Source organism: Anolis sagrei, chromosome 5 (genome assembly GCF_037176765.1).
Source record: "Anolis sagrei isolate rAnoSag1 chromosome 5, rAnoSag1.mat, whole genome shotgun sequence".
Lineage (NCBI taxonomy): Eukaryota > Metazoa > Chordata > Lepidosauria > Squamata > Dactyloidae > Anolis > Anolis sagrei.
In genome coordinates this window covers 7,661,052-7,683,289 of record NC_090025.1, presented here as the reverse complement: position 1 = coordinate 7,683,289, position 22,238 = coordinate 7,661,052, and the positions used below count along the sequence as shown (strand labels likewise).

Here is a 22,238-nt window from a genome sequence, read left to right as displayed (position 1 = left end):
TGAAGTGACTGGACTGACCTTGAAGGAGCTGGGGGTGGTGACGGCCGACAGGGAGCTCTGGCGTGGGCTCGTCCATGAGGTCACGAAGAGTCAGAGACGACTGAACGATTGAACAACAACAGATAGATATATAATATGAAACTCTCATAAGGGGTCGGTTTCACCTCCAGCTTCCTAGTAAAACAGAATCACTGTGTTGCAAAAAGATGCATGTCTAAAAAGAGTGTCACCAACATGAAACTTTTGGAAAGTTCATGACCACATTTCGATGCTGCTTGGCTACACGGATCCTTGTTTTCACCAGTAAGATAGCGAAGGACAGCACAAATCAGTGAATTTTGCGAGCCTCACCGATGACTCCTTCTGTGTTTTCGTCATTGAGGGAGCCGAAAGCGATGGAGGGCAGGAGGCAGGCGAAATAAAGAAAGATCATGGTGGTGATATACTTCCCTATGGCTTTGTTGTTGCCAATAATGCCTAAAAGAAAACACAAGACAAAAAATGTTATGAAAAAGTAGAAGGAATTTTAAAAGCTGTCAGGTCCAATCTACATCATAGAATGAATTGACCCCACAATGCTATGAAATCCTGGGAGTTGTAGTTTTCCAAGGTCTTCTGCCTTCTCTGCCCAAGAGGTCTGGTGCCTCATCAAACCTGGTTTTATTAAATACTAGCTTGTATTAATATTGCTAGTTTATTTATTACATATGTCTGGCATCTAATGGCTGCCATTTTCGTTATTGTTTTATTTTTCTGTATTGTATCTTTGGGCTTGGCCTCATGTTAGCCACCCCGAGTCCCCTTTGGGGAGATGGTGGCGGGGTATAAATAAAGATTATTATTCTTTATTATTATTATTACTCACATTTGCATGTTATCGAACTGCTAGGTTGTCAGAAGCTGGGGCTGACAGCGGGAGCTCACTCTGCTCCCCGGATTCGGACCTGCGACCTTTCGGTCAGCAGGTTCAGCAGCTCAGCGCTTTAACCTACTGCACCACTGGGGGCTTTTATTAAGGGGTATAAAACTGTATTAATTCTACAGTGTAGATGCCCTCCCTGTGATACAAGATGTGTTGAAATCACCCTTTATGGATGCAAAATCATAGCGGGTTCCTCCCCCCCCCCCCATCATTATGCAAAAATTTTAAGCAATTCCAAACTAACAATTATCTTTACTCAGGAAGGTTTTAATGCCGATATGTGAAACTTTATTAGACCGTCTGATAATGAAGTTGATTTATTTTTATTATACCTGCATTTATAATGTTTTGAGCGAAAGGAAGCAATTTTTAGCAACTTACGCAAGCTTTTTAAGCAGCTTACAGCCAGTAATGAGACAGGTTCTGAAAATTTTAATGGAATATATATATATATATATATATATATATATATATATATATGAGCAAGGATGTTGCAAAACCAGCCAGCAGTATGAGTCACTCTCCTCTTTCATAAATCATTTTTCTATTTTCCAGCTATTGACATCATAATGTCTGCAAGGGATATGGGGAATCCCATCTCCTTTCTTGAACAAAAATTAAATTGTGTATGGTAGCCAAGGCCAACTAAGAGTGGATATCTATACTGTAGAAGTAATGAAGTTTGACATCACTTTAATTCCCATGACTCAATGAAATGGAAACCTGGGGTTTGTATTTTGTTGAGGCAGAGAAGGCTAACAATGTTGTAAAACTACAATTCCAAGATCCCATTGAATTGATCCATGGTGGTTAAAAGTGGTATCAAACTGCATTAATTCTGCAATGTAGAGAAACTCACAAGTCTCCCCATTCAGAATTTCGCTCATTTTTTTGTTGTGCAAGAGTTCAGCAAAACCCACAGAGCAAGTAACCGCAAGCAGGTGAAATGTCAGGAGAAAATGCCTCTAGAACATGGTCATATAGCCCGGAAAAACCTACAACAACCCAGTGATTCCAGCCATGAAAGCCTTCAACAATACATTAACCTCATATATTTTTATGCTGGCTCTATATTGAGCAAAGTCGACCTCTATCTATCCACCTAAGTGATTAATTAAATTTCTTCAGGACTGCATTTCTCCAATTAGCAAAAATACTGTGGGACTTTTGAATCCAGACTGACAAAGTGTTGGAACACAATACACCAGACATCACGATGGAAAAGAAAAAAAGTCTGGATTATTGATGTCGCCATACTGTGTGACAGACGTATTGAGGAAAAACAACAGGAAAAACTCAGCCGCTATCAAGACCTCAAAATCGAACTGCAAAGGCTCTGGAAGAAACCAGGTAGGGTGGTCCCAGTGGTCATGGGCACACTGTGTGCTGTGCCAAAAGATCTCAGCCGGCATTTGGAAACAATACACATTGACAAAATCACGATCTGTCAACTGCAAAAGGCCACCTGACTTGGATCTGTGCACATCATTCGAAAATACATCACACAGTCCTAGACGCTTGGGAAGTGTTCGACTTGTGATTTTGTGATATGAAATCCAGCATATAGATTTTGTTTGTTGTGACATACTGTGGTTTCCAATGGCCTATATCTGAAGGGACAAGGCCTTCCTCTGGTGCCAAAAGAACTGATTTGAAGGCGCTTGAGACTTCCCAACGTCGTTCAGGTTGATCTGAACATGAAGCAAAAGTCTCAAGGGTAAGAACCTCAGAATTGGTGCTGAGAGGTAACTTAATCAGGGGCTTTTAGAGCCAAGTCTCTTACTCACGACCATCTGGTAGAAAATCTGATGGTGAAATGAAAAAGGGAAGCACTCCCCTCCTCCAGGAAGAGGTGGAGCCAAACAATTGAGCTGAGAAAGCAATTCAACTGGTGCAAACAACATTGATTGACAGCTATAAATAACCAATCAATCCAACTATACATAGGCAGGGTAAAAAGGCACGATTAAGCATGATACAACAGTTTAAAACTTGCAACTAACAGTTCTACGCATAGGTGGTGCCACTCGCGCCGTCACATGGTCCCAATGGAGATCGGCACACTGGGTGCAGTGTCTAAAGACCTTGGCCTGCACTTAAACATAATCGGCGCTGACAAAATTACCATCTGCAAAAGGCCACCTTACTGGGAACTGCACGTATTATTTGCCGATACATCCTACAGTCCTAGACACTTGGGGAAGTGTCTGACGTGTGACCCAATACAATAGCCAGCAGAGTGATCTTGTTTGCTGTGGACTCATCTTGTTGTGTTTCAAATAATACTAATAATAATAATAATAATAATAATAATAATGGATTGTCAATGTTGCAATCCCAGGTGACACCAGGATTGAAGAGAAACAACTGGAAAAGCTGATACGATAAGAGGATTTAAAAATCGAACTACAAAGGCTGTGGCACAAACCAGTCAAGGTGGTCCCAGTGGTGATCGGCACATTGGGTGCAGTGCCTAAAGACCTTGGCCTGCACTTAAACACAATCGGCGCTGCAAAAGGTCACCTTACTGGGATCTGCACGCATCATTCACTGTTACATCACACGGCCCTAGACACTTGGGAAGTGTCCGACGTGTGATCCACTACAAAAACCAGCAGAGTGTCTGCTGTGGACTCATCTTGTTGTGTTTCAAATAATAATACCAGAAAGCTCTTTGAACTATTGCAGCATTTACTGGAGCAATTCAAAGTTGCTCAAAAAGGCATTTAATGGTTGAAGAAAGAATAGTCGGTACATCACTGGAAAATGCTGACTGTTTTGTAGGTATTTCTCATCACGCCGCTGTCCGAACAAAACCCTACAATGTACAAAGTGTGTCCCTCTGTGTGCAAATTCACCTCAAAGTGTTTTTCCCTCTCATAAAAGTGGTAATACCGTCGCTGCTGGTTTTTCTCATGCAAATCATCTGGCTGTCCTCTGCTTATGCATGACAATTGGTTTCTCTACGCATGGATTATTTTTGCTGGATCAGAGAAAAAAATGATCTACGACAAACGCTTTGATGGAGGATGCTGGAAATCATATGTAAATCCAACGCTCTGCGCATCAGCGTTTCGGTGCTTTCCCGGGAGAAAGAAAGAGCAAGAAAGAAAGAAAGAAAGAAAGAAAGAAAGAAAGAAAGAAAGAAAGGAAGGAGGGAGGGAGGGAGGGAGGGAGGGAGGGAAGGAAGGAAGGAACAAAGGAAGGAACAAAGGAAGGAACGAAGGAAGAAAGGAAGGAGGGAAGGAAGGAAGGAGGGAAGGAAGAAAGAAAGGAGGGAGGGAGGGAGGGAGGGAGGGAAAGAAGGATGGAAGAAAGGAAGAAAGAAAGGAAGGAAGGAAGAAAGAAAGGAAGAAAGGAAGGAAGAAAGGAGGGAGGGAGGGAAGGAAGGAACGAACGAACGAAGGAAGAAAGGAAGGAAGAAAGGAAGAAAGAAAGGAAGAAAGGAGGGAGGGAGGAGGGAAGGAAGAAAGGAAGAAAGAAAGGAAGGAAGGAAGGAAGGAAGAAAGGAAGGAAGGAAGGAGGAAAAGAAAGGAAGAAAGAAAGAAAGAAAGGAAGGAGGGAAGGAAGGAAGGAAGGAAGGAAGGAAGGAAGGAAGGAAGGAAGAAAAAAAAAGAGCTCTAAACAGGACAAGGGATTGCAAGGCTCGCCTACCATCGGTGAAGTCGAGAGCATACACTGGGAACCGTCGCGCAATGTCATCAAAAATCCCTTTGCCGACGTTGAAGAACTCGTTGAGCTAAAAAAAAAAGGACAGAAATGTTATTTTGGTGCAGAAAAGGACTACCTGGTGTTGCAAGAAAGAGAAATCCTGCAGCAAGACGCTTATTGTATTGCATCCACAGTCTGGCCCTATACTTCTGGATAGAAAGATGTCAATCCAGGCATCCCTTGCCCATCCCATAATTTGAAAAATAGGCACTGCGTTTGGTGGTCCCTATGTAGGCTCTACAGGCCAATGGAGACTCCACCTCAGACATCAGAAGAGCTGCAAGACCGAAAACAAGCCATGAGAGTCAAGACAAAGATCCACCCAGAGGGAAAGTGTTCTTGCCAGACATCAAGGGAACCACTGACCGCATAGGGAAGCTGATGAGAAAACACAACACGCAAACTATCTACAGACCCACCAAGAAAATCCAACAAATGCTACGTTCAGCAAAGGACAAGAGGGATCCTCTCACCTCTGCAGGAGTCTATCGTGTACCATGCAGCTGTGGACAAGTCTACATAGGGACCACCAAACGCAGCATCTCTCAAACACAAATCAAGGAACATGAAAGGCACTGCAGACTACTTCAGCCAGAGAATTCAGCCATAGCAGAGCACCTGATGAACCAACCTGAACACAACATATTATTTGAGAACACAGAAGTGCTGGACCACTCTCACAACCACCATGTCAGGCTACACAGAGAAGCCAATGAAATCCACAAGCATGTGGACAATTTCAACAGAAAGGAGGAAATCATGAAAATGAACAACATCTGGCTAACAGTATTAAAAAAAACTCTAAAATTACAACAGCAAAACAACAGAGAGGAAACAATCCAGGACATCTAATCACTTCTCAACAAAGGATTGCCCCAGGCTGTGCCAGGCCATCAAATGCCAATCAAGGTGGTCAGTTGATACATTCACACCTAGCTCCAACAGACAAGAGTTCTTTGCCCCACCCTAATCATTCCACGGATATATAAACCCACTTTCCTAGTTCCAATAGATCTCACTACCTCTGAGGATGCTTGCCATAGATGCAGGCGAAACATCAGGAGAAAATGCCTCTAGAACATGGCCATATAGCCCGAAAAATCCTACAACAACCCAATCATGGGTGGTTTTTTAATTATGACAAAATAGTTAAATGTTAACTTTTCAAAAGGATGCATACAGGAAGACTTATGTAAACAAGTGGAATGTTGTCGCACAACATATGGACAACCATCAAGGTAAGAATCCCATTGCGATTTTGCAGAACTGTACAAAATGCCCGGCGTACCTTGAGGGGTTTGTGGCCGTGGGCCTTGTGTCCATCCGCCACGGCCGAGGGTCTTTGGTTCACGACGGTTAGCAGGTGACGCTGGTGGACCAAGGCCTCCTTGAATTCTTCCTCCGTCTTGGTTTCCAGGAGCTTTTGCCGGAAAGTGATGTCTGAGAACATTGTGGCAAACGTTCGGCCCACTTCAGTGGCCGTTTTGGTGCTTTTCTGGGAGGAACAAAGCAAGATGAGGATTGCTGATACACACACACACACACACACACACACACACACACGAAATTCCATATGTATTTGTCCCCTTCCAGTGTTGCCTATTGCGTACATCAGTGTGTCATGGGGGTACTGCATGGGAAGTTTGGCCCAATTCTGTCCTTGACGGGATTCAGAATGCTCTTGGATTGTAGGTTAACTATAAATCCCAGCAACTATAACTCCCAAATGGCAAGGTCTATTTCCCCCAAACTCCACCAGTGTTCACATTTTGGCATATTGAGTATCTGTGCCAAGTTTGGTCCAGATCCATCATTGTTTGAGTCTACAGTGCTCTCTGGATGTAGGTGAACTATAACTCCCAAACTCAAGGTCAATGCCCACCAGACCCTTACAGTATTTTCTGTTGTTCCTGGGGGTTTTGTTTCCCAAGTTTGGTTCAGTTCTGTCATTGGTGGAGTTCAGAATGCTCTTTGATTGTAGGTTAACCATAAATCCCAGCAACTACAACTCCCAAATGACAAAATCAATCCCTCCCTGCGACCCCACCAGTATTCAAATTTGGGTGTATTGGGTATTTGTGCCAAATTTAGTCCAGTGAATGAAAATATATATCCTGCATATGAGATATTTATATTACAATTCATAACAGTAGCAAAATTGCAGTTGTGGAGTAGCGACGAAAATATTTGAAGGGTATGGTGGGCATTGACCTTGAGTTTTGGAGCTGTAGTTCACCTCCATCCAGAGAGCACTGTGAACTCAAACAATGATGGATCTGGAGCAAACATGGCACAAATACTCAATATGATGAAATTTGGTGGAGGTTGGTGAAGTGACCTTGACATTTGGGAGTTGCCATTGCTGGGATTTATAGATCACCTAAAATCGAAGAGTATTCTGAGCTCCACCAACAATGGAATTGAACCAAACTTGGTACAAAGAACTCCCATGACCAAGAGAAAATACTGGAAGGGTTTAGTGGGCATTGACCTTGAGTTTTGGAGTTGTAGTCCACCTACATTCAGAGAGCACTGTGGACTCAAACAATGATGGATCTGGACCAAACTTGGCATGGATACTCAATATGCCCAAATGTGAGCACTGGTGGAGGTTGGTGAAAATAGACCTTTACATTTGGGAGTTACTGTTGCTGGGATTTATAGTTCACCTACAATCAAAGAGCACTCTGAACCCCACCAATGACAGAATTGGGCCAAACTTCCCACCCAGAACCCCACGACCAACAGAAAATACTGTGTTTTCTGATGGTCTTTGCTGACCCTTCTGACACCCACTTGCGAAACAATAAACATTGACCTTCAGGTTAAGAACCATTGAACTAGAGGATCTAGATATGCTAGTAAGAAGTTTTCTCGAGGTATTTTTGGGTCTCCAGGTTGAATGTATGGTATATTTCTGATGGATTTTGGCCACAGAATCTCTGGAGGACCGATACATGATAGAGTAGTGCTCTCTCTTGGCATTTTAGGTCCTTCAACAGAATTCCAGGGATGCATCTTTTGCAGATATGAGTATCATACAGTATTGAACTCACAATCAGTCATCTACTTAAGGGTGCATCTACACTGTAGAAATAATGCAGTTTAACCCTACCTGAACTGACAGGGCCCAATGCTATGGAATCCTGGGAAGTTGTAGTTCTACAAGGTCTTTCACAAAGAGCCTTACCAAGCTACAACTTCCCTGGATTCCATAGCATGGCGGTTCCAAGTGGGGTTTAAACTGCATTAATCTTACAGTGTAGACACGCTCCAAAGAAAATGCAATGGTTATTATGAGCCGAAGAAAGAGGAAAGCGTACCATTTTGGGAGGCGCAAGGACCAGGATGACGAACCGGACTTCGCAGGAGTTCTCTCCCCAGTTCTGGGGCCTTTCCAGGCGACTGATGCAAACGTGGCGCCGCTGAAGGGACTTTATAGTGCAACTGTCGGAAAAAAGGGGAAATATTTCACCCAAAAGAAGAAGGAATCCACGGGGAAGCAACTGGAAGCAACAAGATACAAGCAATGCTTCTAATTTTATTATTTCTTTGTGCAACAGATGTATAACTGACGGTGCATCTCCATCGGGCATGGGCAAACTTCGGCCCTCCAGGTGTTTTGGACTTCAACTCCCACAATTCCTAACAGCCTCAGGCCCCTTCCTTTTCCCCCTCAGCCACGTAAGCTATGTTTCATACCCATATAGCCTAAAATACACAAATGATCAGTCACTGCCAGACGGGACTTCATTTATGCTGACGACAGTGCCATCACCGCTCAAGAAGGGAGCTTTGAAATGCTTGACTAGAATTAGGTTCTTGTGGGTTTTTGAAATGCTTGACTAGAAGCTCTCCAAATATTTAGGTGCTCTTACTGCCTATTACAAGGACCCCCCAGTAGCGCATGGGTTAAAGCACCAAGGTGCTCAACTTGTTGACCAAAAGTTCGCAGGTTCGAATCCGGAGAGTGGTATGAGCTCCCACTGTTAGCTCCAGCTATTGCCAACCTAGCAATTCAAAAACATGCAAATGTGAGTAGATCGATAGGTACTGCTCTGGTGAGATGGTAATGGTGCTCCACACAGTCATGCCGGCCACATGACCTTGGAGGCGTCTACAGACAATGCTGGCTCTTCAGCTTAGAAATGGAAATGAGCACCAACCCAAAGAGTTGGACATGACTGGACTTACTGTCAGAGGAAAACTTTAACCTTTACCATTTTTACTGCCTATTACAGGGAAAACCAGCTGATTCCCAATCCACCTGAAACACAAACATCTGAAGAACAGACAAGCATCTGGAGCTCTGAGGATGACCTGAGAAGGAATCCCACTGGAGCACTGCAGCACACCAAAATACCTGAGAGTCACTATGGACCATGGTCTGACCTACAAGAAGCACTTCCTGAATATCAAGCAAAAATGAGTGCTAGAAACAATATCATACGAAAGCTGACTGGCACAACCTGGGGATCACAATTGGACACAGTGAAGACATCTGCCCTTGCTCTTTGCTCCTCTGCTACTGAATGTGCATGCCCAGTGTAGAACACATCTCACCATGCTAAAACAGTGCATGTGGCTCTTAAAGAGAAATGCTGCATTATCACAGGATGTCTGCGCCCTATCCCACTGTTTAGCTGGCATTGCACCACCAGACATCTGCCAGAAAGTAGCAACCAATAAGGACAGAACCAAGGTAGTGACATCTTTGGACCATTCCCTGTTCAAATATCAGCCAGCATGCCAACGCCTTAAATCAAGAAATAGCTTTCTAAGATCTACAGAGGCACTCCCAGGAACACCTCAGCAAGCAAGAGTCCAAAAGTGGCAGGCTCAAACCCAGAACCTCAATCAATGGCTGATACCAAATGAGAGACTCCCTGTTGGGAATACAGACCGGGTGACTTGGATGGTGCTGAATGGACTGTGCCCAGGCACGGCGAGATGCAGAGCCAACTTTAACAAATGGGGCTTCAAAGTAGAGTCTATGACATGCGAGTGTGGAGAAGAGCAAACTACAGACCACCTATTACAATACAGCCTGTGCCCTGTCACATGCACAATGGAGGACCTTCTTAAAGCAACCCCAGAGGCACTCCAAGTGGCCAGCTACAGGTCAAAGGACATTTAGTATAATGCCAAGTTTTCAGCATCATCCAAGTCGCCCATTCTTCTGTATATCCAGCGGGGAGTCTCTCATTCAGTATTAGCCATGGCTTGAGTTCTGGATTTTAGCCTGCCATTTTTGGACTCTCGCTTGCTGAGGTGTTCCTGCAAGTATCTCTGTATATCTTAGAAAGTTTTTCCTTGATTTAAAGAGTTGTCGTGCTGGCTACTGGTCAAAGGACATTTAGTATAATGCCAAGTTTTAAACTTTGTGTTATTGAAATACATTACAACTGTATTTATTTACTTGTTTGTTTGTTTACAGTATTTATATTCCGCCCTTCTCACCCCGCAGGGGACTCAGGGTGGATTACAATGTACATATACATGGCAAACATTCAATGCTATAGACACACAACATATATAGATAGACACACAGAGGCCATTTAACTTTCCAGCTCTTTCATGAGGGTATTCTGGCCACCAGGGGAACTGTCGCTTCACCATCCATTTGAGACGGTGATGGAGTACTTCCTCATTCTTTGCTTGCTTGCTGGAGATTTTATGGCGTTGTAAATTAGTTAAATTAGCCTCCCCACATAAGCGGGACCTAAGTTTCCTACTTGACAGATGCAACTGTCTTTTGGGCTGCAAAGGTCGACAGCAAGCTACACACAATGGTTGGAAGCTCACTCCGACCTGGGCTGGCTTCGAACTCATGACCCTTTGGGCAGTAGTGATCTTAATACAGCTGACTCCCAGCCAGCTGTGCCACAGTCCCGGTGACCTCCGTTTGCTTCTGATACAATAAATAAATAGACCAAAATAGAAAATATTTTAATAATTTTATGCATGAAATAAAGTTTCTGTACACTGGAACAGCAGAAAAGCAAAAGTTTCTTTATCTCAGCCACCCAAGATAATGGGTTTGTTTTTTTTAGAGTATTTGGGAATTTTGGATAACTTGTACTGAGAAGCACAATCCCCAGTATCCCCAGTATCCCCCAGCATGTCCCACTTCTTTGTCCGGAGATCATCCGGAGTTTCGGAGTGAGGTGTCATCTGTACGCGGATGATGTCCCACTCTGTCACTCCTTTCCACCTGCTACTAAGGAGGCTGTCCAGGTCCTGAACCGGTGCTTGGCCGCTGTGACGGTCTGGATGAGGGCGAACAAATTGAAACTGAATCCAGACAAGACAGAGGTACTCCTGGTTAGTTGCAAGGCCGAACAGGGTATAGGGTTACAGCCTGTGTTGGATGGGGTCGCACTCCCCCTCAAGACGCAGGTTCACAGCTTGGGTGTGATCCTGGACTCATCACTGAGCCTGGAGGCCCAGGTTTCGGTGGTGACCAGGGGAGCATTCGCACAGTTAAAGCTTGTGCGCCAGCTGTGCCCGTACCTTGGGAAGTCTGACTTGGCCACGGTAGTCCACGCTCTGGTTGCATCCCGTTTAGACTACTGCAATGCTCTCTACGTGGGGTTGCCTTTGAAGACGGCTCGGAAACTCCAACTAGTCCAACGCTCGGCAGCCATGATACTAACAGGAGTGGAGCGCAGGGAGCATACAACTCCTCTGCTGCACCAGCTCCACTGGCTGCCGATTTGCTACTGGGCTCAATTCAAAGTGCTGGTGTTGGCCTATAAAGCCCTAAACGGTTCTGGCCCAAGCTACCTATCCAAACGTATCTCTGCCTATGAACCCACCAGGACTCTAAGATCTTCTGGGGAGTCCCTGCTCTCGATCCCGCCTGCATCACAAGCACGGCTGGCGGGGACGAGGGACAGGGCCTTCTCTGTGGTGGCCCCTCGGCTGTGGAACACCCTTCCCATGGACATCAGATCAGCTCCTTCGTTAATGGCGTTCCGAAGAAAACTAAAAACCTGGCTGTTTGAACAGGCATTCGGATAAACAGTGCAATGAATACGATGAATATAGGAACGGAATTATGGATGACGAATTGGATCACGATTCTAGTTACGAGACGATAATGTGTTGTTATTGATGTGTCATTACTTTGTATACTATGCTGTTAATGGTTTTTAAATTGTATGTTGTTATGATTGACTTTTTGTTCTTGTTGTGAACCGCGTTGAGTCGCCTACGGGCTGAGAAACTGCGGTATACAAGTAAAGTAAAGTAAAGTAAAGTAAATAAATAAATAATAAATCTTAGAACTATAACTTTCCCAGGAAAGTTAGGAAGGACACACTGCAAGTTTCCCCTGCAGCGCTGTCTTGTTTTCACCATCTCCAACATCCAAGCCACACACATTTTTGCAAGGTTTTAATTATGGGCTTTCAAGCCTTTGAGTGAAATAATGCCAGGGTAGAGACAGATTCCGTGCAATGTGCCCAAGGGCACCTATCACCCATCAGGGAAATTATATGCCAAACCTGTCCGTTGCATTAATGATTTAATAGCTTCGTGAGTCAACCGAGGAAGCCACACTTTCGGAGATCTTTTGCGCAAAAAAACATGTGCCAACCAAGTAATCACTGCCAATTTAGAGACGTTCGAAGACGTTTCATTTTCCAGAGTTTGGAAAAGTTACCTAGGGCATATCAACACTTTGGAATGAATGCAGTTTTGGAAGCACTTTAACTGCCATGGCTGAATGCAATGGGATTCAGAGAGTTTTAGTTTGCACTCTTTGGCAGAGAAGGCGAAAGATGTTATAAAACTGCAACTCCCAGGACCATTAAGTCATGGCCTCAAACTGGTTTCATAGAAATCAATCCAATCATCTACACCATGAAACCAGTTTCTGTTATTCCATTTCGGAATCGATCTACTGGGTGCATCTACACCAGTGTTTCTCAAATTGGGGGTCGGGACCCCAGGTATAGGGTCGCGAAGGGGTGTCAGAGGGGTCACCAAAGTCCATCAGACAACACAGTATTTTCTGTTGGTCATGGAATCCCATGTGGTCCAATTCTATCATTGGTGGGGTTCAGAATGCTCTTTGATTGTAGGTGAACTATAAATCCCAGCAACTACAACTCCCAGCAAGTCTCTTCAAGGAATGGGTTTCTGTGCGGGAAGTCTGGCCTAATTCTATTGTTGGTGGGGTTCAGAATGCTCTTTGATTGTAGGTGAACTACAAATCCCAGCAACTACAACTCCCAGCAAGTCTCTTCAAGAAATGGGTTTCTGTGCGGAAGTCTGGCCTAATTCTATTGTTGGTGGGGTTCAGAATGCTCTTTGATTGTAGGTGAAATACAAATCCTAGCAACTACAACTCCCAGCAAGTCTCTTCAAGGCACGGGGGTTCTGTGCAGGACGTCTGGCCTAATTCTATTGTTGGTGGGGTTCGGAATGCTCTTTGATTGTAGGTGAACTATAAATCCCAGCAACTACAACTCCCAGCAAGTCTCTTCAAGGCACGGGGGTTCTGTGCAGGAAGTCTGGCCTAATTCTATTGTTGGTGGAGTTCAGAATGCTCTTTGATTGTAGGTGAACTATAAATCCCAGCAACTACAATTCCCAGCAAGTCTCTTCAAGGCATGGGGGTTCTGTGTGGGAAGTCTGGTCTAATTCTATTGTTGGTGGGGTTCAGAATGCTCTTTGATTGTAGGTGAACTATAAATCCCAGCAACTACAACTCCCAGCAAGTCTCTTCAAGGCACGGGTGTTCTGTGCAGGAAGTCTGGCCTAATTCTATTGTTGGTGGGGTTCAGAATGCTCTTTGATTGTAGGTGAACTATAAATCCCAGCAACTACAACTCACAGCAAGTCTCCTCAAGGCATGGGGGTCCTGTGCAGGAAGTCTGGCCTAATTCTATTGTCGGTGGGGTTCAGAATGCTCTTTGATTGTAGATAAACTATAAATCCCAGCAACTACAACTCCTACAAGTCTCTTAAAGGCATGGGGCTCCTGTGCTTGTTGTTGCTCATTCGTTCAGTCGTTTCCGACTCTTCGTGACTTCATGGACCAGTCCATGCCAGAGCTCCCTGTTGGTAGTCACCACCCCCAGCTCCTTCAAGGTCAATCCAGTCACTTCAAGGATGCCATCCATCCATCTTGCCCTTGGTCGGCCCCTCTTCCTTTTTCCTTCCATTTTCCCCAGCATCATTGTCTTCTCCAAGCTTTCCTTTCTTCTCATGATGTGGCCAAAGTACTTCATCTTGGTCTCCAATGAGCAGTCGATTGGATATCTAGGACTTGTTTTAAATCTCATGCATATTCCATTGGCAGGCCGTGAGAACGGGGAGGTGAGCAGCATATTTGCAATGTGTATTCAGTGAGTCATCTTTTCATTTTTAAACATTTAGGTCCAGTGATTTTTTTTCTAAGCACCCTGGGAAGCTATTTATTTTCTGGAGGAAGAAATAGAAAAAGGTACGATTTAAACACGAGAGTGTTGGAGTTGTTTGAATGTTGGAGACTTGGGTTTGAATCCCATTGGGTGACCTTGGGCAAGTCACACTCTCTTGTCCCCAAAGGAAGGCAATGGCAAACTCCCCTTGAATAATCTTGCTGAGAAAACTGTGTTGCAGAGTGTCTTCATATTTTAAACACTTTCTAATTGTTTTACATTGTTTTCATCCTCCCTCCTCCCTTCTCTTTCCTACCTTTCCCCATTTTCCTCTATCCCTTTTCTTTCTCCCTCCCTCCCTTTCTTTTCTTCTTCCTTCCCTTTCTTTATTTCCTATCTACCCTTCTTTTTCCCTTTCCTCCTCTTCCTCTTTCCTCCCTTTCTTCCTCCTTTCCTCCCGTCTTCCCTAGCTCTTTCTTTCTTCCTTTTCTTCCCTCCTCTTTTTTCTACCTACCTTTCTTTCTTCCTTCTCCCTTTTCTTCTTCCACTTTTCCCTCTTTTCTTCATTATGGCTTTGCTTCCCTCTTTCCTATCTATCTTTATTCCTCCCTTTCTTCCTTCTTCCCCTTTTTTCCATCTCTCTTTCCTTCTTCCCACCTTGTCTTCCTTCTTCCTTTTCTTCTTCCTTTACTCCCACTCTTCCCTTTTTCCTTCATTCCAGTTTTGCTTGCTTCCTTCCTTCCTTCCTTCCTTCCTTCCTTCCTTCCTTCCTTCCTTCCTTCCTCCCTCCCTCCCTCCCTCCCTCCCTACCTCCCTACCTCCCCCCTTCCTCTCTTTCTTTCTTCTTCCCCTTTTCCCCTTCTTCCCACCTTCCTCCTTCCTTTTGTTCTTCTCTCACTCCCACTCTTCACTCTTTTCTTCATTCTGGCTTCGTTTCCCTCTTTCCTACCTACCTACCTTTCTTCCTTCTTCCCTTTTTTCCATCTCTTTTTTCTACTTTCCTTCCTCCCACCTTGTCTTCCTCCTTCCTTTTCTTCTCTCACTCCCACTCTTTCCTCTTTTCTTCATTCCGACTTTGCTTCCCTTTTCCCTACCTAACTTTCTTTCTTCCTCCTTGTCTTCCTTCTTTCCTTCCTTCTTTTTCCTACCTACCTTTCTTTCTTCCAGCCTTTCTTCCTTCTGTTCTTTCCTCTTTCCTACCTCCCTTTCTTCCTCCCTCCCTTCTTTACATCCCTCTTTCCTATCCACCTTTCTTCCTTCTGTTCTTCCCTCTCTCTTTCATACCTACCTCCCTTCCTCCCTTCCTTCTTTCCTTCTCTTTCTCTTTCCTACCTTCCATCCTTCTATTCTCCCTCCCTTTCTTCCCTCTCACTTTCCAGCCTACCTTTCTTTTTTCTTTCCTTGCCATCTCCTTCCCTTCCTTCCTTCCTTCCTTCCTTCTTTCTTTCTCTCCTTCCTTCCTTCCTTCCTTCCTTCCTTCCTTCCTTCCTTCCTTCCTTCCGTCTTTCCTTCCTTCCTTCCTTTTTCATGTTTTTATGTTGTAGGGTTTTAAATTGCACAAATCTTGGCCCGGCCTTTTGTATTTTTAATTGCCTTGAACAGGTAGGATTACTTTTAATATATGTATGTTGTGGCAACAATTTTTTATGCTTATATTTTGTTTGTTAATCTTATGGTTATGTTGTTTTTACTCTGTATGTTTTGTGATGTTACTTGGGAACCACTCTGAGTTCCCTCGGGGAGAAGGAGCGGAATATAAATAAAGTTTTATTATTATCATTATCATTATTATTATTATTATTTGTTTACAATGTTGTGAACTGCTTTGAGTGTTAAGGAAGGCAAGTTTCATATCATTATTATTATTATTATTATTATTATTATTATTATTATTATTCATTTTGCCTTAGGATATGACTTAAAAAGACATGCAATAACAACTACAGTGTGTTCAAGCCCTCCTTCATCAACCCAATGCCCTCTAGATGTGTTGAACTACAATTCCCATTATCCACCCACATCTCAAGAGAAGACTCATCGTTTCCAGCCTACCCTCCTTATGTATCTCAAAAGCAAATTCCACTGTGATAAAAATTGCATCTCTAAGGAGAAATAAACAGAACACTCTGGTTATATTTTTAGCTCCGTCCTGATTACGGAAAGGAAGAGGAAACCCCAGTTCTTGGAGAGGCATCATTAAAAGACAATGCAATGCGAAGGAATTTCTCCACGCTTTAGCTAGGAACAATTATTATTACTGTTATTTTTTTTGCTCTGGCAATAAAACTGGAATGCCGCGGCGCACGACCTCTGGTCTGAACCGAAACAGTTAGCAAACAATGGTCTGATCCCATTAGGAGGTATTGCCTGGAATGCATTAGCCTTAATGTCTCATTTGTATTATTTATCCTGCAGAAGGAAACTATGCAGAACACATGAAAACATACTGGATGAAAGCACCACGGTGCAAATGTTACACAGGAAAGGAGATCAAAACGAGTAAGAAAAATCAATAAAACTGATGGGGAAAAATTGGGGACTCCAAGGTGAACCTAGAAACAACAACAACAACAACAACAACAACAATGTACCCCACTTTTATCTCCTGACAAAATACCTCTATCAATCTCTAGGTTCTCCAATGCAACTTTATGACATGATGGGACTGCAATTCAAGCAATTTATTTGTGTTTTGTTGTATGCACAATTTCTCTACGAACTTTCTGTGTCCTTCAATGCAGTTTTATGGCTATTACTCCACTTTGGCAGGAAAAACGAAATGCAAAGATACAGAATGGGGGACGAGGCCTGGCTCGAGAGCAGTACGTGTAAAAAAGATCTTGGAGTCCTCGTGGACAGGAAGGTAAACATGAGCCAGGAATGTGATGCGGCGGCAAAAAAAGCCAATGGGATTTTGGCCTGCATCAATAGGAGCATAGTGTCTAGATCTAGGGAAGTCATGCTACCCCTCTATTCTGCTTTGGTTAGACCACACCTGGAATATTGTGTCCAATTCTGGGCACCACAATTCAAGAGAGATATTGACAAGCTGGAATGTGTCCTGAGGGGGGCAACTCAAATGATCAAGGGTCTGGAGAACAAGCCCTATGAGGAGCAGCTTAAGGAGCTGGGCATGTTTAGCCTGAAGAAGAGAAGGCTGAGAGGAGATATGATAGCCATGTATGAATATGCGAGAGGAAGCCACAGGGAGGAGGGAGCAGGCTTGTTTTCTGCTTCCTTGGAGACTAGGACGCGGAACAATGGCTTCAAGAGAGGAGATTCCATCTGAACATGAGAAAGAACTTCCTCCCCCGGGGGGAGCCGGCCCCGGTGCGGAGAGCCGTCCGTCTCGGGAGCGGAGCGTGGCCAGAAGGGGGCCGCCTCTCGCCCGTAGCACAACGCACGTTCGCGGGCCGTTCAGCAGCGGAACTCTCTGCCCCGGAGTGTGGTGGAGGCTCCTTCTTTGGAAGCTTTTAAGCAGAGGCTGGATGGCCATCTGTCAGGGGTGATTTGAATGCAATATTCCTGCTTCTTGGCAGGGGGTTGGACTGGATGGCCCACGAGGTCTCTTCCAACTCTTTGATTCTATGATTCTATGATTCTACTGTCTTATGTTGGCGGACCAAACAACTCCTAGAAAGGATACCTCTAGGAAACTCTAGGTCCTTCAGCACAACTCTATAATATGGGAAGAGACCTCAAAAACAATTGCAATTTGATGACCCAATGTCATTTCGTGAAATAGGATTGTTTGTTTGTAGCCAAGGTAATTCTTCTACAGGGGATGCAGGTGTCCGAAGAAAGAACGAAAGAGCGCAAGGACAGGAAAAACAACGGCCGATCCAAAAGTGTCCGAACAGGTATCTGAGCCAAAAAGGTTAATAAACAACCAGAGAGTTTGGATTTTTTTTCCGGAGGGATAATCGCCACCAACCGGAGGCAAACAATGCGCAACAATGGGATGATGACGCAAGTGGCTGTCCTGCCAAAACGTCTTCGGAACGTACATCAATACAAAAGAAAGGAATGTATTTGAACTGGGTTGTGTGTCCTTAGAAAGGGCAAAACAAATAATTTGTGCCTTTTATTATATTATACCCCCTTGTGGAGAGAAAAAGCAGAATATAAATAAAGATGAACATAAAAAAATATAATGTTACATATTATAATAAAGCGTCATGCAATATAATACGAACCAGGGGTGGTGCTATGTAGAATTTTAAATATTTTAATAATATTTTAATGTTTTAATGTGATTTTAGCTATTTTTATCTTTTATTAATTTTATTTTATTATTTTATTCTATTTATTAATAACAATACTTATTAATTATTATTTTATTAATTATTAATATTATGTTAAATACATTGAAATACTCAAAATCTCAACATTTTCAACATGAGACTACTCAAAGCATGTCAACTATCTCAGTCAGAAGGGACAGAGAGTTTCATCTGTGCTGACGATTGTGCCATCACCACTCAAGCAGGGAGTTTTGAAATGGTTGAACAGAAGGTCTCAGAAGCTTTAGGTGCTCTTACTGTCTATTACAGGGGAAACAAGCTGATTCCTGATCCATCTAAAACACAGATGTGTACTTTTTACCTTAAGGTGGAACTGTCCCCTGGTCCCCTCTCTCTGAAATGGTTGAACAGAAGCTCTCCGAAGCTCTAGGTGCTCTTACAGCCGATTACAGGGAAAACCAGCTAATTCTTAATCCATCTAAAATACAGACGTGTGCTTTTCACCTTAAGAACAGACAAGTATCTCGAGCTCTGAGGATTACCTGGAAAGAAATCCCATTGAAGCATTGCAGCACAACCAAACACCTGGAAGTCACTCTGGACTATGTTCTGACTTATAAGAAGCAGTGCTTGACTATCAAGCAAAACGTGGTGCTAGAAATAACATCATACAAAAGCTGACTGGCACAACCTGGGGATCACAACCAGACACAGCGAAGGCATCGGCCCTTGTGCTTTGCTACTCTGCTGCTGAGTATATATGCCCAATGTGGAATACATCACAGCATGTTAAAACAGTGGGTATGGGTCTTAATGAGACATGCTGCATTATCACAGGATGTTTACACCCTGCATCACTGGAGAAATTACACTGTTTTGCCAGTATTGCACCACCTACCATCTGTTGGGAAGTAGCAGCCAGCAATGAAAGGACCAAGGCAGTGGCAACCTCTGGACTATCCGCTGATATCAGGCAGCACGCCAACACCTTAAATCAAGAAATAGCTTCCTAAGATCTTCAGAGATACTTTCAGGAACACCTCAGCAAATGTGGCAGCCTAAAACTTGGAACCTTAATCAGTGGTTGTTGCCAGGTGAGAAACTCCGTTCTGGACACACAGAAGACTGGGCGACTTGGAAGGTGCTGAACAGACTGCACTCTGGTACCACGAGATGCAGAGCCAACCTTAAGAAATGGGGCCACAAAGTGGAGTACGCAGCATGTGAGTATGGAGAAGAGCAACCCAAAGACCACCTATTACAATTCAGCCTGAGCCCTGCCACATGCACAACCGAGGACCTCCCCACAGTGACACCAAAGGCCCTTCAAGTGGCCAGCTTCTGGTCAAAGGATATTTAGTATAATACCAAGTTTTTAACTTTGTTTGTGGTGTATATGTAGGTATGTGTGTGTATACATACACACATATCATAACTGTATTCTCAATTTGCTTCTGATACGATAAATAAATAAATAAATGATGACGATATAATATTGCCTTGAATCTCATCTAAGCTAAGGAAGGTTTGTCCACGCTGTGTCACTTTTAAGAGAGGAAAGTGGGATGATGATGGTGGTGGTGATGATGATGATAATGGAAGTCAATAGTAGAAAACTGCTTCAAGTGCAAAAGACAAAGAGTGAATACCGTAAAAAAAAAAAAAATACAATGCAGTGCAGAAGAGAAAACTGGCGAAAGAAGGCTCTCCATGGACAGTTCCTGGGGAAAATTGAGAGCCAAATTGACAAAGAAAAAAACATGGCTGTGGCTCACAAATGGAACTCTGAAAAAGGAGACAAAGGAGGGCCTGATTCTGGCAGCCCAAGAACAAGCCATTCGAACTAATGCCATCAAAGCCAGAATAGAAAAGTCGACAACAGATCCCAAATGTAGACTCTGCAAGGAGGCAGATGAAACAACAGATCACATCCTGAGCTGCTGTAAGAAGATCACGCAGACAGACTACAAGCAGAGGCACAGCACCGTTGCTCAGATGATTTATTGGGACTTGTGCCACAAATACCATCTGCCTGCGACAAAGAACTGGTGGGATCACAAGTTGGAAAAGTTACAGAAAATGAACACATCAAACTACTCTGGGACTTCTGAATTCAGACTGACAGAGTTTTGGAGCACAAGACTCCCAACCTCACCATCGTGTTAAAAAACAAAGTATGGATCGTTGATGTTGCAATCCCAGGTGACAGCAGGATTGAAGAGAAGCAACTGGAAAAGATGACACTATATGAGGATTTAAGGATCGAGTGGCAAAGATTCTGGCACAAGCCAGTAAAGGTACTCCCTGTGGTGATCGGCATGCTGGGTGCCTAAAGACCTTGGCCTGCACTTAAAAACAATCAGCGCTGATAAAATTACCATCTGCCAGCTGCAAAAGGTTACCTTACTGGTATCTGCACACATTATTTGTTTATACACCACACAGTCCTAGACACTTGGGAAGTGTCCGAAGTGTGATCCAATACAACAACTAGCATAGTGATCTTGTTTGCTGTGTACTCATCTTGTTGTGTTTATCATCATCATCCTTGAATCTCATCCAAGCAAAGGAAAGGTTGGCCACTCTGACTCTCGTCTAAGAGAAGAAAGCATGTTGTTGCTGATCATGACGATGAAAACAACAACAACAATATCATATTGCGTCAAATCTTACTCAAACAAAAGACTCTTGCAAATCTACAAATCCACAATTACATAGTATTAAGCCATGACAGTTAAACTAATTCCAAACTGCATTGATTCTACAACACTTAGAGCATTCATAGAAAGGATGTTATACTACGTTAAGTGTAGGGAGGAATACCAACAGCCGAAAGCAAAAGGAGAGCAGAAGAGAGAGAGAAAATACAGATATACTGCATTATTCCGGAGGCTTTTCATTAATTATCACATTTTAAACCTCTTTAAGCTGTAAAATCGAGGGCTTTTAAAAATATATCCTATGATAATGACCTGGATTCTTTGCAGCGAAATACAGAAGGGGCTTCTGCTCCTGGTGGGAAATGAACTTTTAATTCACTTGCATATGAATTGGCATATTTCCAGGCTAAAGTGCAGGTGGAGAAGTGTGTCCCAGGAAGATGAAATGAATTGCTCGTATAAAGTCAAAAGGGCTTTGACTGCAAAGCGGCTTTGATCGCCGGCTGAGCTGCCTCTGTCGCTCGTTCCAAACCTGAATTTGTTGCAGATTGTTCCATTTTCCCACAAGAGACAATTTTATCAGCAGATTAGAGGGAGAGGCATCTGCACAGCATCTCTGCCCACATTTGCCCTGTTGACAGCCGTATCTGCTCCTGCTTTGAATGCATCAAATTAAACTGAAGATATTCCCAATAAATGGGGACTAAATTTGACTTTATGGAGACTCCTTCTCTGGAACTGGATGGCCATCTGTCGAGAGGACTTTGATTGTGTCTTCCTGCATAGCAAAATGGGGTTGGACTAGTTTTTTTTCATATCAGACGTTGTAATGTATTTAAAAAATACAAAGTTAAAAAATAAACTAAATGTCCTTTGACCAGTAGCTGGCCACTTGGAGTGACTCTGGTGTTGATATAAGAAGGTCCTCCATTGTGCATGTGGCAGGGCTCAGGTTGCATTGTAGTCGTTGTTCTGTGGTTTGCTCTTCTCAGCACTCACATGTCGTGGATTCCACTTTGTGGCCCCATTTCTTAAGGTTGGCTCTGCATCTCGTGGTGCCCGAACGCACTCTGTTTAGCACCTTCCAAGTTGTCCAGTCTTCTGTGTGCCCAGAAGGGAGTCTCTCATTCAGTATCAGCCATAGAGTGAGGTTTCGGGTCTTAGCCTGCCACTTTTGGACTTTTGCTTGCTGAGGTGTTCCTGCGAGTATCTCTCATGGGTGGGGCGTCGGTGGGTGTGGGCGGGGCTTCGGCGGAGGGGGGTGGGAGGAGGAGGAGTGCATGGGCGGGGTGTCGGTGGGTGTGGGCGGGGCTTCGGCGGAGGGGAGAGG

At 43.8% G+C, this 22,238-nt stretch overlaps 1 protein-coding gene across 3 annotated transcripts in view; it reads right to left on the bottom strand.

Moving 5' to 3' along the window:
- SLC4A11 (solute carrier family 4 member 11) overlaps window positions 1-22,238 on the bottom strand; it is a 192,804-nt gene that overhangs the window by 36,258 nt on the left and 134,308 nt on the right. For all 3 annotated transcript variants that reach the window (XM_067468545.1, XM_067468547.1, XM_067468548.1), the window contains exons 7-10: window positions 7,957-8,080; window positions 5,922-6,128; window positions 4,577-4,661; window positions 352-477 (exon numbers count right to left, since the gene is read on the bottom strand). In XM_067468545.1, coding sequence (XP_067324646.1) covers window positions 352-477; window positions 4,577-4,661; window positions 5,922-6,128; window positions 7,957-8,080 — 542 coding nt within the window. The remainder of the gene's footprint in view (window positions 1-351; window positions 478-4,576; window positions 4,662-5,921; window positions 6,129-7,956; window positions 8,081-22,238) is intronic.